Raw genomic sequence first — 19,231 nt, forward strand, 5'->3', positions numbered from 1 at the left:
ATTGAATTCATGTACTCGGCGCACGACGCGATATAGGATGAAAGAAATAACGAAACGGACGGAATGGCAGAGAGAAAAGCTTACAAAGAAAAAAAAAATAGAATAGCAATCGTATCGACGAGCGCAACGACGCGTGAATAGAATTGCTCGGCACAGCGAGCGGTCCAAATTCTCGGAGAAAATCTTTTGAACTCCGGTCGATTCTCCACTTTGAAAAATACTCACGGCCATGTTTGCCTTTTCCCTGTTTATCTCACACCCGCTATCTCTCCTGCCTATCTCTCTCCTTCTCGTACATGCACGATATCTGAGCGACTTAAATTTAATTTATATGCAAAGTGACAGCAAATAAAGTTTGTACCGTTTGTATGCTTTAAATAAACTGTTGCGGAAGGAAAATGACAAGATAAATCTTTTCTGAACCACTTGCCTCTTGGTTTTTGAGATGTATTATTATGTGTTCTCTGTGAAACAGTTTAGACAGTTCCGATAAAGCGAGAAAGGATTATTACTTCTGTACTATGAATACGATCGTTAAATTTAGCGGTTCGCGAAGTCTTGGTTCGGTACTCCACTCGAGAGAAATAAGCAGTTAGAACTGGAAGTTTATCTTAGTATCAATAGAAGCTCTACAAGCAACTTCTACGACGTATTCTAAGATCATTATTTGCCCGGGTATTCCTTAACTTGTCGTAATGATATTACTCGCTGTATCCTGGTCCAGACGTAACTACATACGATATTCGGTATTCATACTAAATCAGCTCTCGCATTATTTTATTATGGTTTAATTAACGAAGGGAACTTATTCACAACGTAATCTCTCCAACAGGTAGACTATTTTTCTGCTTTCCGACAATTTTTTTTAACAAAATGTATAATTTATCTCATAATTTACTAAAGGATGACTATTATGACCGCGCATCCTTTCTTATTATTTATAAATATTCTGAAACTTGTAATTACCTGAACGTTAACGATAATTATCAAAGTTGGATAGTGTTACTTAAAATGTTTCAGAGAAGAGAGTCACAAGAAAAATAAGTAAATCAGGAAGAGGGTGAGATAAGTGAAAAGGTGAGTAGGGCAAGTGAAAAGTAAGTGTGAGTCAATAAATATATAATTTATTAAATGCAATGTGATGAAATGGTGTAACAATAGAGGGGCGGGCGAAACGACGACCGTTAATGATCGCCGCGAAGGCAGATAAGAGATAATACGCCACCCCCGCCCGGCGCCCCCCCGGAGATCGGAAATATAGATAAAATATTTTCGTTATTATTTACAATATTAGTCGAACGTTAGTCAATAAATAATAAACAATGGCATAATCCCTTTATTTTTAATAATATAATTTAATTATATATATATATATATAATATTACGCTTGCGATAATAAAAATATTACAAGAGATGGAGCCTTTACCGTTATTCGTTTCCGCTAGTAAAATCTAGCACGTACGTGCCACATCTATACGTCGTCCTCGTTCCGAAACTTCCTGATTTCGGGTACTCGATCTCGGTTACTCGATCTCTCGTCAGGCAATTACGTAGTAATAACGTGAGAGGATCGAGGTTCTTTGCGATCGCCCGAATTTCGAAACGCGGAAACGTCAAGAGCGGATTGATGTCGAAACAGCCGTCGAAACCATCATCAACATTCCGGGAAAATTGCGCTCACTCTCTCTCTCACATTCTCTCATTCTTCCTCTCTCTCATTCTCTCACTCTCTTTCTCTCTCCCTATCGCGAAAAAATCGACGATGGGACTGAACAACAAATGGCAAATCAGCTCGATTCTCGACGTACGTGGAGAAATGATTTTCGCAACGCGTCAGATTATCACAACGAAAGTACACGCGACATGCTTGGACGTTATCAATCGTCGAGCGGAGTAAAAAGGCTGTGTGTGTGTATATGTGTGTGTATATGTACCCAGACAGCACAGATCGCTCTAACAATATTGCACGAACATTGCAACGTTCTTAACATTGCAAACATTGCAGCAATAGTTGCGTTTCGTTGTTACTGGTAGTATTAATAATCTATAATTTTTACGCGATGTATACTATAGATTTTTAATATTCAAAGTGAATACTGAACGCAATCATTATCGCAAGTTTTTCTATGCTGTATGAGTGTCTTTTGTGTGTGTCCCGTACATGTTTGTATGGTATATGAACGCCGCCACGCGAGACTGGGAGTTGTATCGTGTGTAGGATCAGGCAGGCAGCAAGCAGGTACAAAGTGACCGTCGCGACGAAGGAACAACGTATCTTTGGGTCTTTGTAATTTTTCATGTGTCTCAAAGCAGAACAAGTCACAATAACGTGTCAAAATGATATTAAAATGAATCGTGATTGATTGAAAAATGACTTTTACCCAAGAAACATATCAAGAGAAAGTCAAAATGACTTTATTTTGACGTCAAAAAGTCAAAATGATGATTTTTGTTATAAAATTTGATTGTTTATTGACGTTAAAAATCAAAATAAAGTCATTTAAATTTTGCCTCGACTTTTGTACTCAAACAGAACAACGTATATAAGTTCTGCTTAGGCACAGAAGTCAAAACGACATTAAAATTAATCAGAAATGATTGAAAAAGCACTTTTAATTATCATTTTGGAGTCATTTTGATGCCATTTTGGTGTCATGATGATTTGTACTCTGTTTGGGTCTGTGGTCTTAGTGTAATTTTGTGTTCATACTATAATTTTGTGTTTTCGTGTGTTTCTGATATCCCCGGTGTCTGTACAAATTGTGGTAGGCACCGATCCGATCGTTTCGACCCTTTCGACATCGTGCAACGCGCGTCGGGCGCCGCGTGTTTGCGCGAACGCGAGCCCGTGTCCCATCGTGCCCTGCCACGCGATAAATTCCGAATGACCGTGCCGAACTTTTCGATTTTTTTTCCTTTTTTTTTTCTATTTTTTGTAAAAAATATACGCAAGACCTTCCGCGAGAGATATATCGAACTGCGTTCGAAAACGTTATCTGGGTGTCCTTGTGTATCATCTTATCCTTGTTTAACATTGGATCAGCAACAAAAATCAAACAATATATGTAGGCACTCGGATAACGTTTCCGAATACAGCCTCGGTGATGCCCGCGGAACCGTGGCAGAACCATCTCCGCTTCGGCGCTTGCGGTCCTCGAAACCACGATAGCCCGCATTCCGACACGCCAACGCGTACTTCCGGTTCGTGGCGTCGGAACTCGAACTTTCGCGTGATTTCGGGGATTCTTGAAACACGGTTTCGCAGTAGGGCCGGTAGGTTTCTGGCGGGCTCGCGACAGCGGAAACTGCACGGGCAAGTCCCGAATAAACGCGCTGTCTCGTGCGATTCTGGAGAAATGGACAATTGGAAATATCTCGAATCTATAGCGCGAATCTCGATCGTTCCTGATTTTTAGAAGAAGAATTAATTCCTGTTAGTTTTAATCTTGCTTTTAATAGTCCGCTATTAATATACCTACTGATTCGTCTCTGCATCTAGAGAGTAGTTTGAAAAGTGGCATGAGATAAAGTGTGTTATAGGTATCCTTCTTTTTTTTCTCATTATTTCCCATCTGTTGTATCGAGATTAATTGAGTAATAAAGTTATAATTATTTATTTAATTAATTAAAGTGGCAGCAGTTAGGCCATGCGGCTCCTATCATCTAGTCGTCTTTGACTCTTGGCTTCCTTACGTAGAATTTAAAAATTTTTTTTTCTCCTTTACTTATTAAACTTCTTTATATTTTGAGAATAATTTGTATTATAAATGACTTTTAAAGTTTATGTATTCATCGAAGCGCCTATCCTAGCGATGTCTTTAATTAAAATTACTCTTTTTCTCAGCAGTCTCCTCCCTCCTCATTTCCTCTCCTCGTCCCATCTCAGCCCTTGGCCCAATGAATATACCTTCGCCCAGCTTACCCTCGGTGTACGTGGTTAATTATGCAATGAAAGTAGAGCAATGGCGAAACTTCGGAAATATCTCGCGCGGTGTCGGTGTGTCATCCCCTGTCCGCCGTTCCGCGGGTAAAAAATATTGTATTCAACTTGTCTTATATGAAGACCCTAGTGAAAAGCGAACAGTGCACCCCGTCCTCGATCGGTTGCGTATGATTTCACCGAGGACTTGGTCTTTCCGCCGAGACCGCGCGCGTACTGTATCGTCTTTCTTCATTATTTCTTAAATTCGGAACCTGATTGCCACGCATAACGACAAGCCCGACTAACTAGAATTATCCCTAACTTGAGACTTTATTCATCATCTTCGTCATCGTTATCGTTAACGCCTCTCTTGCCCGCTACGTTTATAATCGCTAGCCCTCGTTTAATTAGATTCTTAAATATGTATTAAGCAAAAATATGAATATATATAATAATAGTTTTTCTTGTGTATATAATAATTATTTTACTCATTTTTTAAGTATTTCGATAGGATCGTGATTATTTTAATTAATTAACAATGATTAAAAGAGTGTAAGAATTTGTTATCTTCCGTTCTTCCTTCCTTCCTTCCTCCCTGCCCTCCTCCTGCTTCCCGCGCACGCCTCTCTTTTTTTAATAACTAATAACCCTTTAAGCTTAATGGCATGAAAATGCTCGTTGGAATTGACTCATGTGTACAATATATATTGTGGTAATACCCCATCTCGCGCTCCGCAATTACGTCGCTCTATTAGATCTCACAATCCGCTGTGAGTTCTGCGAAACATACCCCGAGGGGAGAGGGTCGATATGGGTTAATTTACTGTCTCGAAAAAAATTCGGCATTCCGCAGCATCTGTTACATATTTTTTTTATAACGCGCGGTATCGACGCATTACTCCCCTGACAGATCCCGCACGGCGTAATATCAGCTCGCCATATTTCTCTCGGATCCTCTATCCGTCTGTCTGTTGTCTGTTTCCGTTTATTCTTTTCACACTTCAGAGCGAGAGCTCCCGCGTGCGTGTACACGCACACGGAGACGTACGTCGGAGACACGTGGATTTTTATCTCCGTCTCCCCTTGTCCCGTTGCGCGGAAATACTTTCTTGGATCACCATTAATTTATCACAATAGACGTTTGTCCACCCGATCAAAACTTTGAACGCCGGGACAATTCACGCCCTTCGCGCGCCGTGCAATCGCGCGCGTCCGCAATCAGCTACGCCCTTAATTTAATCGCTAATTATATCTTTACGCTAGAGAATCTTTAAAAAAATCCCCTATCGGAGAGAGAAACGGTAGGTAGTTTTTTTTGTAACAATGTAATCGACTAGCTTATGTTCTAAAAAGTAACTCTACGAAGTTGATTATATACTGTGACTAGCACAGCCCGTGGATGAAATCGTGCCCTTTGGACGAAGGGCCAGTTCATTTTTTTTCTCTTTTCTCTTTTTTTTTTCTTTTAATTCTCCAGTAATAATTCCTTCTTCTTTCCGCTTGTTCCTCGCTCTATTTTCCACTATTTACTCTCGCTTTCTCTAAAATTTTCTAAAATCAAAGTATAGCACTTTTCATTCAGTTTGCGTCTCTTAAGCAAAACGAATATTGTACACGAAAGACTGTTTCTGCCACGTTATGAATGACAATTTCTCATCTAATTATGTACAGTAAATTCTCGATGCTGTGCTATTAGATTTGCACTAAATGAGAGAAATGCGGTGTCCAGCTTCGTGTATCGATCAAATTTAACTATGTATCTTGTAAAAATGTAAGAAAAGTATATAGCTCGAAGAAAACCGATCGAAATAAAAAATCTAATCCCGTAAATCGTTAATATTTTAACTGTGTCCCAATTCGTACTTGGAATTTCACCTTCGCTCTTCATATTTCTGAGAATTATCTTATTCGTCAAAATATAATTCATTATTACTTTTAAAATTAATTTCACATCGCTCCTTCATATTCTAATCCATTCACTCATTCATTAATTTAATTATTATCTATTAGCATCCATTAAACTCAAAATCCAAAATAAATAAAATACTAGAAAACAATTCCAAAGAAGTTTAAACACAAAGATTTCGTATGAACTTAGAATAATTTTCCTTCAATTAAGATTGCTGTCTTTTTTTTTTCTTCGCAGATGCTATCCTTCCTCGATGCGGTCCTAGTCGCAATTTCGCTTAAATCGATTAGAATTGTACATTTAGAAGCAGAAATCGATGAAAATATATTAGAAAAAAGAATAAAAAAATATTACTTGTTGCCTATGCAAGATTATACAGTGCATGTTTTGTCGAAAAAATCAGTATAATTTCTACATAAAAATTTTTTGTTGTAAAAAATGGTAAAACTACGGTTGATATGATACTGATGACACAAGTCGATAGAATTCTCTCTTTTTAAGTAAATCAAAACTAACTAATTTCTCTCTATAGTATCTCATTTTTATTGTTTCAAAAATTACGAAATTTATTAAATTCAATTTAAAGTTGCATAATATAAATTACTAAAAACAAACACTGCATTTCATCATGTTGTATGTTACAATTTTCAAAATTTATATAATCAGTCTATATGTTCTTCGTTCAAAGAAGGCTCGAATCCGATCGACCGATACCATCAAAGGAAAAACACATGTCTACACTTATAAAGAGAAGAAATATTTCGTTTTGAAAGGACCTGCGGTTTCCCGTAGAATCTGCCGGTGGCAAATTCACAAGCTATTTGAACCTACGAAAGCGACAACAATTTTGTGCGATTCAGCTCGGTGCATACAAGGATTTAATAAAATATCACGGGAACGGCTCGTCAACTTCGATGTTGTCGCGATGTTGTATAGCAAGGAATCAACGTATATGTCGGACCAAACGGATCTCGTACTCTTGAAGAGACACGATACGCTGAATACATATATTTTGTATTTTAAGCGAGAGAGGAGAAATGTATTCTACAAGCTTTTTCAGTCGATCGATTTCGTATAGATTTTTAGCAAATCTACTTACGATAGGTTCGCCTATTTACTGCTACTCCAATACTCGCTCGAGAAAGATGCAGGGACGCGTACAGTGCGATAATAGCGTAAGATACAAGCGAAATGAACGAGCGGTTGAGAATTGAGACGCGGTGTTAATTTAATAATGGTGTGAGGGACAAAAAAGATTGAATAGGTAAGACTTGACGTTGATCGACCATCGGGTACGCAAATCAGAGACGCAGAGAACAAAATCGTATATCATCCGTGTCGTACGTCTGGTACCCTCTCGCAATAGTTGTAGTCGTCGTTAACGACCTCGCATACTCCCTCAGAGCGTCACGACGGCCGCTCCGGGGCCTCGTTCCAACGGCTCTCGTCACCGGCTGTGTTATTTCGCTACCGAATTGTCGTCGCCGCTGCTCCGCGTGCCGTTGGACTGACTGTCAACTAGGTGACCCCCGGGCTGGCGACTACTAGGCTGGCCCCTGGGCTAGATGAGGGCGAGCTTTGGGGGACAGCAGCCGCCCGTAAAATGACCGCTGGCAGCCTCCCGCTCCCGTTTGCGACGGCCTTGGCGTTCTGCAGCCTGATTCAAGAAATATACGTTTCATATTAAAAAAAAACACGCATCATTTGCGTTTGAGTGCATACGTGACACCGAATGATCAGGCAGTATATACCGGAAGGCAAACAAACGCATCTATAAGCACTTCTCGTAATATGTACTTTGCGGCAACTCATCGACGGACAAACATTCACCGGACAATAATCAATAGAAAATTTAAAAATCGTAATTCGAATATTGTTTGACAATAAAGATGCTCGTTTTTTCTATAAAAATAAATAAATATATATATATACTACATACATACGAACCCTTTAGTTGTCAAGTGGAAAAAGGCTTATGCTCATAAGGCAGACTTATGTCACTTGTCAACTAAGGGGCTTGTATACTAAGATTATTTCTAAATTAGTAAATGTATGAACTTAATATTTTTTTTTACTGAATGTAAGAATATTCACACTATTGAAAAAAAAATTATATTAATTCCGATATCTCATGGAAATATTTAAATTGAAAGTTGTAACATATGTATATAATCATAGCAAAATATAAACATTAATTTTTTATTTGTTTAAACATGCAATACATTTTATCCGTCTACGAGTTATTAACAAATTATCAAGCAATTCACTATTTTTATGTCGCTAAGCGACGAGTATACACTTTTGTTGTACAAATACACAAATATTATATATCATTCAAACAGTAAACACGAAGCATTGCTAAATATATGAGAGACAATATGACACGTATTATATCTAAATTTCCGGTATATAGATGTGCAACTCATTAATTTGTGTGTCGTGAAATAGAGTGGAAATCAAGAGCGAGAAAGAGAGAGGAGGGGGAGGAAGGAAGAAAGATGATGACGATGATGACGAAAGCGTTAACTCCCTCTAACACAGATGAAACAGGAATGAGAGAATAAAGAGAAAAAGAGAGAGAGAGAGAGAGAGAGAGAGAGAGAGAGAGAGAGAGAGAGAGAGAGAGAGAGAGAGAGGCGGAGGGGAGAGAGATGCAAGCAAGCATAGTTTTGTCGAAAAACAAGCAACCGTCCAATTATGAGATTTTTACTTACCGGTCGTGAATCGTCCCACGACAAGCTGCATTAGTGACACACAGAAGAGGGAGACTTTAGAACTTTTACACTTTGTCTTTTTCGTTTTTTTCAATACGATAATAAGCCTTTCGTGTGCTAACAAGAAGTCTCTACTACGTTAACTAATGTGCGTGCACATCGTTGCAACAAGAAATGCAGCACTGTACACACGCACACACACCACACATACATAGTACGAGGATACTAACTTGATCTTGGACTGCCGCATAAATTGTTGGATCTTCCTCGCTGCCTGATGAGCCGCCTGCTGATGGACCGCCTGTTGCCTCGTGCTGGCCGAGCCCGGTCGCGAGCGATAATTTCGATAGTTGTTCTGGATTACCAGCGCTGCCTTCGTAGCTTGCCTACGATAAAAGATATGACTTAAAGTCCAAGTTTAAAAAATAATTTGACAATGGAGCCATTGCGTGAAATAACTTACGAAATTTTAAAATAATTGCTAACGTACAAAGGTTTAAAAATGAGAGAGAAAAAGGAAATAATTTTCATTAAAAAAATAAAAAATTTTTTTATTATAAACTGATGCGCTCTATGCCACGAGAACTCACACTAAACTCGCTATTCAAGCCTTATAATAATAATTTTTCTAATTTTTAATGACATTCTTAAGTATGTTTTATTCAACAAATACTGTAAATTATAATAAATTTAAATTTTACATGGTAGGAAAGCCATTATAGGCGCTGAAACAATGTTATTTGAGGACAAAAAATACAATAGAATAGTGAATTATATTAACAACTCTTACTCAAAAAGAAATTATAAGATTTTCAAAATAGGTATCTCTCCTCTAAAGATTAAACGAAAATATCGTAGGTCACCGATGGACATATTATCTAAAATTAGCGCAACATGGAACGTGATAATGCATTTAGATCTTTGTTTTGCGATAAATGATAACCAGAATTGGCCATATGCCCGATAACTTTCATTATTTCTCACGATTTACATTTCCACGAAGATTCTACAATGATAATATATAGTCTGCTGATTGTCACTAATTTCGGAGACATTACAACAGGAAGTTCAAATCGCTACGTATATAACTTGGTGAACGCAGAAAGGAGTAACGGCGGAATACTGATCTTTAGCTCCAACGCGAAAGTCGTATTAATTTAATGCCAACTTAATTCTGTATTCAGGCCACCGTAACGAAAGCAGGGAAATCCGCAAAGTTTCCGAATTATTTACGATGCCAATTAAAAGTTCGCCTCGAGAGAGGTACACGGGATCGAACTTTGGTGGCATCAGTCTAATTCAGTCGGAGGTCGTTAAGTCGGCTCACAATGGTACGTCTTGTCCCCCAGTTATTAATTGTCCCTTATTAAGACGTTCCCCGCAACCTTCTCGACCAGCGGAATATCGATGAAAATTTAACTTTCGAAGTTCGAAGCAATTTGGCGATGTCTGCGCGATGCGAGATAATGATCTGTCATACTTAACAACCTTGAGTTCAAACCTGATAACACGTGCCCGCATAAAGTCGGACGATTTGTATCTAAACGTCGCATGCGTCGCGTAAAGTAGTTAGTACCATTGTAGTCAGACAGCGAGTGATTCATTCTGTTCTTAAGACTTTCGAAGTTGGTGGAAGTTCGATGGCATGCGAAATGTTAAGATAGAAGGAAGGAGAAACGTTGAAATGCGCGAAATAGGCCATTCTGAATATAAACATGGAAAGATATATTAGGTAATAAAAAAAGTTCTGTCGTTTTTCTAGAACTACAAAATTTAATACATATACCTCGAAAAACCTAGTAAACTTCGTTACAAATATCAGTGGCACTAAAAATAAGATGTATTCTACTTACACTATATACAGAAAATTGGAAAGGAGGTACTATAACACTGTGGAAATTAACCCGAAAATGTGAGTACTTTAATCACATTTATTCGTGCTTGTATGAGTTGAAATTAAAAATAAATTTTAAATTTAATTTACAGCCTTTGGATTGTGCCTTCTTGGAAAACATATATCTTTTGAACTATTTGTTTCTCAACTTTTATTCCAAATTTAAACTCATATAAGCATAAATAGCATAGGTTGAAATTCTCATTTCCGAGTCAATTTTCATAATGTTATGGCATTTCCTTTCTAATTTTCTGTATATAAGTGGACTGCAGCGTTTTTTTCTTTATTTAGTCTTATTTATAATGTTACTCTGATACCGTAGTGCAATCTATTAGGTCTTTCATGTCACATACATTCCAGCAAATATAAATAAATAATTAATGTTATATAATACATTATACGCATTTGCTGGAATTTAACTTTGTAGTTCTAAAAAAATAACAGAACTTTTCTTATTACCTGATACAATAGTGATAAAACAATAATAAAATCAAGTGTAAGAATAAATATAAAAACATTTGTCCATAAAATTAATAAAAATGCAAAGTGATAGACAACTCAGATAGTAAATGTTTGTTAGCAGATTGGCAGCAAATTCGACCAAATTCCACTGCAAATCCATAGCTATCTGTGTTCGTATTAAGTTCAGAATCGACAAAGCCTGCTGACATGCAATGTCAGCAGATTGATAGCAGAAATCGGACAGCATCTGTGCGCGCAGGCAATCTGACAACAGACTGGCAGGAGAAATAGAGCAGAAGTCGTAAATTCTGCTGTGTTTCTGCCGCACGCGATCTACTAACAATAGCATGTCAATAAGGTTTGTCATGTTTCTGGTAGTTCGTCGACATAATCAAATATTACAGACTCTATGTGAAATTTGTTGCCTTTCTACTATGAAAAGTAGCATGCTGCTAAAAATCTGCCTTTGCAAGTTTGGCTATCTAAGAAGTTACCTGTGATAAGCGTACTGTTTGTGACGACGATAGTACTGTTGAATTAGAACGGCGGCATGCCTTTCAGCCTCCTCCTGCCTCTGGCGACCCTTGTAATTTCTGTATGCTTTCTGGATCATTCTAGCGGCATGATAAAGTTCTCTCTGTTCGCGATCGGACAGCGTCAATCTGCTGAGATCCGCTTCACCGTTGCCATCGCCATTTCCGACACTGATCGCCGTCATGGCTCCGGAACCGATCATGCCGTTCAATTTGCGCTCGCCACCGCCGTTCGGCGAGTAGTACTGACCACTGTGAGCGTTACCATTGCTGTCGAGCTGCAATTGTAGTTTCAGAAAGTCGCAGAATTCAGCGGTGATGGGCGGCGGAGACGGCGAATCTGGCGTCAAACAACTGCTGGAGGGACTCGAGGGACTGGCGTCGGCATCGGCGTCCGAGACTGAAGCGGCGCCGCCACTGCAGTCACGATACGAGTCGAACAGTTCCCCGGAGTCGAGAGGCTATAAGCAAAATGATTAGCATGTAAATAGAACTTTATAACGGAATATCCAGGAACTTCAAACTTCCATTTATCAAAACTCTAATCCGACTTAGTCCAAAGTTTTACTTCTAATTATAATTCAAGACTGAATTGTTAATGGTGCTGTTTCTCCAATTATATCCGCCAGAAGATTTTGTCTCACTTAGGAAAGTTCCAACGTTCCAATTAATCATGCGCAACCGCTTACTTATATTTAATTCGCTTTAGAATCTAAGTAGAGATTAGGATAAAGGATTCTACAAGATGCGACATTCCGACTATCAATAATAATAACGTGATACCCTCACCATTTGTTCCATGAGAGCATCTTCTAAGGGTGACAGAGGCGCTGTGAGTGGTGGTGGTGAGGAAGAAGACGGAGAATCACCCTCCGCCCTCTTGATCCTTTCCGGTAGCGCCGCTATAATTTGCTCTGCCAATGTCAGCACCCTCGCGTCTTCTTCCCCTATAAAAAGGAATCACCACCCTAGCCAAATTCGAAAAGCTCGTGGTGGCAGACCGCCGAAATCACATCGATCACAACACCGAAGTTTTAAAAGCCGTGAACGTGTTCTACGATGCATTGAGATACTGTCGCAATGTCAGATAAAATGTTTAACACCAAGTGCGTCGCTACGACACGAAATGACAGCACGAAGAATCAGACAAGTCGCTAGTGAAAACACGGCGCTTTCCTACTTATTTGAGATGATAGCCAGCTGAGATACCTCCATATTGGTTGACTGGGCAGATCGCGTGTCTGTCCAAGTGATAATTTAGTCGCTATACTATCGTTCAAAAGTTGTATACAGACAAGATTATTGCTCGAGAATAAGCCTCGATAGCCAACAGTAAGTGGCTAAGAAAATTTAAACATTACACAGCAATTCATCCAACACCAGCAGTTACGAAGGCCAAGCAACACCAATATTGTTCAAGCTGTAAGAGTTCAGAGGAGTTAGAGAAGGCAGCGGAGTTGTTGACCGATTTCGGTCGTTGAGTACGCATACAGAGATAGACAGAGAAAGAGAACACTGCTGTACGTATATACTTGTGTCTATGTATGTGTAATAAATGTGTATATGTGTATGTGTCTGCGAACAAGGGAGGTGAACGCAGTTTTAGCTAAGATTTCTACGAAATTCGCAGGCCACGTGATTGTGGTAGTACGTCTAGGCCGGTCCGTTTCTATCGGTAGTGTGTCACAGAGAACAGAGAGAATTACGGATAGTTTTTACAGACAGACAGGCAGACAGACAGACAAATAGATGAGGAAACGAGGAAGGTACGGACCTACGGTTTCTTGAGGGGTCGGAGCGCTCTCCATTCCCTGTTCGCTGAGGCCTAATGACGACTCATCTTCTTGCAACAATTCCATGTTGTCCAGCAGCGGCGAACCACCTGTGTGTATTTCGATAAACCCCACTTAATACTATATACGTTGCCTAATTTATTACGCTCGCATGATTTACGGCCTTTTTGTTACTCTACAGTCTTTACAAACTGGACGAGGGAAAATTTAATGGCGCTGAGAAGACTAATCGGCAAAGGGTAAGGTGTGACTATACGTGTATCAGATACGTGAATGTGTGTGCATGTATACGGAAGAGAGGGCAGTATATAATAACAAACGAGACTAACACAACGCTAGATCGAGACCGCTGTCTTGAGATGGCCGCCTAGGGCTAGGGCTGGCGGGTCGCAAGAAAAGCCTCTCGTCTTGCCTTCGGGTCTCGAGTTGATTCAGTTCTTCGGCAATCGCCGTGTGACCGTTCTCCGCGGCCAGCTCAGTCGCCATTCTATTCTGACAGTCCCTCACGCGTAGTGCCATAGCATTCCATCTATGGAGGCAGAGTTAATAACAAATACTTAGTAAAAATCAATATATTCGTGATATGAGAGGCAATTGCGAGCTACACGAAAGGCGGAAGTGTGAAAATTTTGTAATAACAGAACAGTTGGATCCAGTTATTCGTAATTAATGTTAAACAAATGTTGATTAAATAAGAATATTTTTACGAACCTGTAAAGAATTCTGGCGGTGTCGGCGTGCCCTGCCGCACATGCCCAAGCAAGTGGCGTAAGGCCGGCGCTGTCCTGCCTAAGAGCATCAACCTCGGCGTCTAAAACATTACTAGGATTTTCTGCTCTCCAGTGAAGGAGTGCACAGGCTAACCTGGAGTATCCCAATCCGGCCGCCAGGTGCAGAAGGGTAGGCCCACCGGATTGAAGAGGTTCTGCTCCAGTTCGCCAAGGACGGACAACAGCATCCTGCAATATTTTAAAATGATAAAATTTTAAACAACAATAAATGATATTAAACCGATATGTGAATACACAACCAAATAAGAAAATGCCTCGCTTGATTTGAACTGAATTTTAGATTATGTTTTATAACTTATTATAATTATCTATAGTTTCAATTAAACTTTAATGATCGGTATAGAAATATCAGGTGATAAAAAAAGTACCTGGCAATAAGCAACCAGTCGCTCTTCCAGATGAGCTGCAGGAGACGGCGGACCCGGACCCTGCAGACGGGCCTCGACATCCGCAAGACGGTCCAGCAGAGCTTTCTCTGGGCTAGGTTCGCTTGTCGGCGCTCTACGATATTCGAAGGCAACGCTATCAGACACGACGAAACCGTCACAGGCCACCTGGAGGGACGCTATTCCTGGTGCGTGTGCGGGACATCGACAACGCAATACACCTGGTTGCACGAGGCACGCCTCGACCGGTTCCGCGTCGAAAAGTACCGAATACGACTGAGAACCACTACCGCCGGTCCACGGACCAGCAACTAATACCTGAAATACCGTTTATGTCAAATCTTGGTAAACGCTAACTAACAGTATAACATAACTGTTAGTTATAATTTCCCCACTCGTTATAATTATAGATGTAGTGTTGAATGAAAAATTATAACTAATATTAAAATAATGTTACATAGCGAATATCCATGAAAAAAAGGAAACTGTAAATATATATTTTATTCACACACCTTTACACCACCCTCGGTGTAACTCCACTCAGGACTATATTCTGCAATATGGACGGTTGTACCAGGATGACATCCGACGTCGTTCTCGGAACTACCTCGCTGTTCCTCGTGCTTCGTCTGCTCGGCCTCGAAGTCGTGCAGCTCCGGCAAATCACCGAACACGTCGAATGCGTCCAGATTGACCAGCACGTCGTCCGACGAGTCGATAAAATCCATCGGATTGATCATGTTGTTGTCCGCCGGCGAAGGCGACGGCGACGGAGGCACCATGTTGGCCGACAGTGTTCTCTGAATATCTTCCTGACTCAGATCCAGCGTCTCCGCAAAATCGGTCACCTCGGAACCAGAACCGCCCATTGGTAGAGACTGTACAGCAGATCTATCCAAACTTTCCTGTGCGTCGATTTCTTGCTGCGTCTGCTGTTCCCGATCGACGCTGGTCTGCGGTACGATTTGTTGCTCTGTGACCTGTTGCATTTCTACCTGCTGACTTTGCTGCTGCTGTTGTTGTTGCTGTTGCTGCTGCTGCTGCTGCGGTTGCTGCGGTTGCTGTTGTTGCGGTTGCTGCTGCTGCTGCTGCTGTTGCTGCTGTTGCTGTTGATGATGATATGGTTGACTGTTGAGTATCAGAAGACCACCACCGCCTTGAATTTGTTGCAAACTTAAAACTAGAGGAGCCGGCTGTTGACTCTGAGTAGAATGGGAATGTCTTGAATATACGCGGGGAGCCGGAGCCGCCGTCGTCGATTGTTGTTGACCTCCCGTTGTCGAAGAGACCTGTTTTAAACAGCTGTATGTATATACATAGTCGCATATGCTAAAATTGATTTGACTACGGGACCACATTACATAATAATGTTATTAAATAATTCTTATAAAAAAAATTCTTAACCCGTAATAGAAACATATTTATAATTATTGTGACCAATTAATTGCGACAAATAATTTTCAAATGTTATAAATTATTGTTGAAAAATCCAGATTGTGTGTGTGTATAATACCTGATTGTCGGGCGTAAGTCTCCTAGGTGCAAGTTGAGTGCTGCTGGTGGAAGAAGTGGAGGATGCCCTCTGTCTATCGAGCAGCTGAGAGACTATCATGTCGACGGGATGGTTCGAGTGCTGCGTGAGATGAGGATTGTTTGGATCGTCATCTCCACCGAGGAACATGGGCCTTAATTGAGATGCTAGCTCGTCTCGCGTCCACTCCTTCTTATCAGGTGGCAGTGCGAGACAGGGTGGTAGGGCTGCCAGCTTCGCATCACCGTCCGGATAAGGGACATTCAGATAATGGACGAGAACCACGTCCGGATTCTGCAGTAGCCAGTAACACCGGCGATGAAACGTTGGAAGGATCGCCGAGTGCACGTAACAGCCGTAGATGCACTCGACACCCTGAACCTGTGATTAGATTAGTGTAATGATACATTAATAAAAATTCATTACAAAATTTCTTTTGTAAATTTTAATGGAATTTTAATGGAATTTTAATGGAATTTATACGAGACCCTACAGAATTTTATGTAAATTTATTATAATATTAATAGAAAGTTTATATTAAAAAATAGTAAATTTATATTTAGTTGAGAGAATTATTAAATTAGTTAAACTTTAATTTTGATAAAAATAGAAATTAATAAAAATTAAAGAATGAATGATTATTAAATTAGGAAAGAAATAATTACCTTATAGAGATAACAGCGTAATATGTTTTTAGATAGAATATAATAATAAGCTGCAAGCGTTTTTAAATATTGAATACTCTTTTTGTTTTTTTATTTAACATAAAATTACCTTCAGTTTCATGTGATCCTCCCGTGTAGTTTTTCCATCTTTTCTTTTTTTCCAACAATAACCATCCCGCCGGTAGCGTACTTTCTTCCTCGAGTACAGTAACATTGAACCACTTCGTGGTCGTACTTTTACCTCCCGACTTTGCCATTCGGCATGCCTCTGAAAACTGATTAGGATGGCGGCGATTTCCTGAAAATAAATAAATAGATTGCATTTATAAAATAAAATATAATATAATTAATATAATATAATTTGATATCTTGCATATCCTACATATTGTGTTTTGACATTATATAGCGCATTTTTAATTTAGCTATTTAATTAAATTTCATTTATTGATATTTTATTTTAACATCTGAATAAAGATAAAATAAATTGTGCAAAAATACATTGAACCGAAGTAGACTTGTTATAAAAGCAGTGCGGATTGCATTTCAGATATATTCCGCTGACATATGCCTTTCTCTATAGATTTGGCTTCAGTCCGAAAGTCGCGCTGACATATCTCTGCTCTATCTTTCAGACTGTGCTTTCATCTTTAGAGAAATGGAATCAAAGATAGTCTCAAACATGTTGAACGACGAACTTAGTGATACATATATATTTGCACGGGCAAATGGAAACTGTGTTTCCTTCAAAGAATGTAATCTAATAATATCTTTATAATACAATTTAAGAGAATATTTTATTCACAGCGACAAACATTATTATAGACATTTCTAACCTATGGAGTAAATTAATTTGATTAAATGGAAGTTTAATTATAACAATTAAGAATTTATTGATTAATTTTGTTGAATTAAGTATATAAAAAGGAAATAATAGGATGCAAATTTCATGGACAGAATAAAACGTCACCTTTATACTGTCTAACGCAACATAATCAACAAGTCGAAACGGCAAAATAATTAATCTCAAGTTCTTGGACGAGGTTTTGGCCTGGAAAATTCTGTCTTCTAGTATCAGAACCAAAAACACTTAACATAATGAATAATTCAGCAGCGACACATACGCGCATAACGTACTAGACGAATGAAAAATGAAGAAACTGTCTTCGAGTCGGATATCTTACCGTATACCTTACATCGCACATGTAACACGGCAAAGACGTGAAATGTGCATGTTACGTTATTCGCATTTACACGCTGCTAACAATAACAGCGCCATTATTACGGTTCATTATTGATTTTCGCCGCGAGGAATCGCTCGGCGTAATTTTAAGCGAACAAGGTGCGATAGTACGGCATTATTAGAGAAGGAAGTAACACCGACTTCTTACTGACGTTAAGAAATGCAATTATCGCGAGGACTTTTGATGTCGTCTATCACGATAGTCTCTCTTGTAATTCTCGCCTTTCCGCTCCATTTTTCTCTTTCATCCTTCAACCGTGCACACGGGCCAACGCGGCACGCAACAATCGGCACTTAGCGGACCCGCACGATGCGCATAATCAGAATAAAAATGCAAAATTCATTTCTATAAATATTCGTATTACGACATGCGATGCTTATCAGCAATTCAGGCTACTTGAGGACATAAAAGAAGAAAGCCAGCGTCCGCGAGAAAAAAAACGAATTCAACACTGAAGGCGCGGTAAGTAGGTAGCCAGGGGCACACGCGACCTAACGTACAATAATGCAAAGCGAGCCGGTGCACCCGGTCGATTTGACCAATTTGAAAAATTTAATAATAGCCAGCGCGGTGTGAAGTGCCCCATGATTAGCCACACGAAAAGAATGGCTTTACTAAAGTGTTTAAAAATTTAGCTAGATGCAGATCTAAAAATAGTTTTATTAGATCATCAATATAATTCTGTAGGACGCTCAAGTTCGTTCCTAGAATTTTTCACTTTTTGCAACATTTTGGTATTAATAATAACGTTGATATTTAAATTCTTTTTTGATATTTCAGTTTTTTTATAAATTATTTCAAACGTTATAAAGGAATTTTTGCAATTATTTGTAAATTTATCAAGGAATGTTAAAAACAAAATAAAGCTTTACTACTGCTAAATATTAGGAATAAATATATCAATTTTCAAGTTTATAATTTTTTTTATATTAAAAAAAATTGTTTAAAAAAAGAGTACCAAAAACAGAAATACTTTTTTAAATGTTCTATATAATAATTGTAATGGTCTAACAAAATTATTTTCAGATCTGCGTATCTAGCTACATTCTTAGTTACTTCAATAAAACTTCTTTCCGTGTACGATTCTGAGATCGCTAGTAAAATTTCAATATTGAAAGACCAAAACTATAATGAAATATGCATTATTCTCAATTTGATAATTTGATGAAATAATAATACGATTTGACCAACGATAGAAATTGTAAATTGCACTATTATTTATTGTTTCTTTTGGTAATACAAAGATCGTACATAATTGTTAAAAATTGAATTCTCTTGCATAATACAATTAAATTAAATTAAATGCAACATTCAGAAATATTGTTCGTATAGCGTAGTATTTGTTAAGTTTTTTTGTTTGCTACAAACGGATCGGGAATAATGGCGAGTA

General features: G+C 38.9%; 1 protein-coding gene across 1 annotated transcript in view; it reads right to left on the bottom strand.

Moving 5' to 3' along the window:
• Positions 1 to 6,467: 6,467 nt before the first annotated feature.
• Positions 6,468 to 19,231, bottom strand: part of Camta (Calmodulin-binding transcription activator) — a 45,733-nt gene continuing 32,969 nt past the window's right edge. Inside the window, exons 4-14 of the mRNA XM_018538581.1 lie at positions 16,710 to 16,898; positions 15,918 to 16,316; positions 14,917 to 15,693; positions 14,387 to 14,722; positions 13,939 to 14,186; positions 13,557 to 13,756; positions 13,209 to 13,316; positions 12,224 to 12,381; positions 11,396 to 11,895; positions 8,776 to 8,931; positions 6,468 to 7,488 (exon numbers count right to left, since the gene is read on the bottom strand). Coding sequence (XP_018394083.1) covers positions 7,350 to 7,488; positions 8,776 to 8,931; positions 11,396 to 11,895; positions 12,224 to 12,381; positions 13,209 to 13,316; positions 13,557 to 13,756; positions 13,939 to 14,186; positions 14,387 to 14,722; positions 14,917 to 15,693; positions 15,918 to 16,316; positions 16,710 to 16,898 — 3,210 coding nt within the window. The 3' untranslated portion in view covers positions 6,468 to 7,349. The remainder of the gene's footprint in view (positions 7,489 to 8,775; positions 8,932 to 11,395; positions 11,896 to 12,223; positions 12,382 to 13,208; positions 13,317 to 13,556; positions 13,757 to 13,938; positions 14,187 to 14,386; positions 14,723 to 14,916; positions 15,694 to 15,917; positions 16,317 to 16,709; positions 16,899 to 19,231) is intronic.

The sequence above is a fragment of the Cyphomyrmex costatus genome, unplaced genomic scaffold, assembly GCF_001594065.2.
Source record: "Cyphomyrmex costatus isolate MS0001 unplaced genomic scaffold, Ccosl1.0 scaffold193, whole genome shotgun sequence".
NCBI classification, from domain to species: Eukaryota; Metazoa; Arthropoda; class Insecta; order Hymenoptera; family Formicidae; genus Cyphomyrmex; species Cyphomyrmex costatus.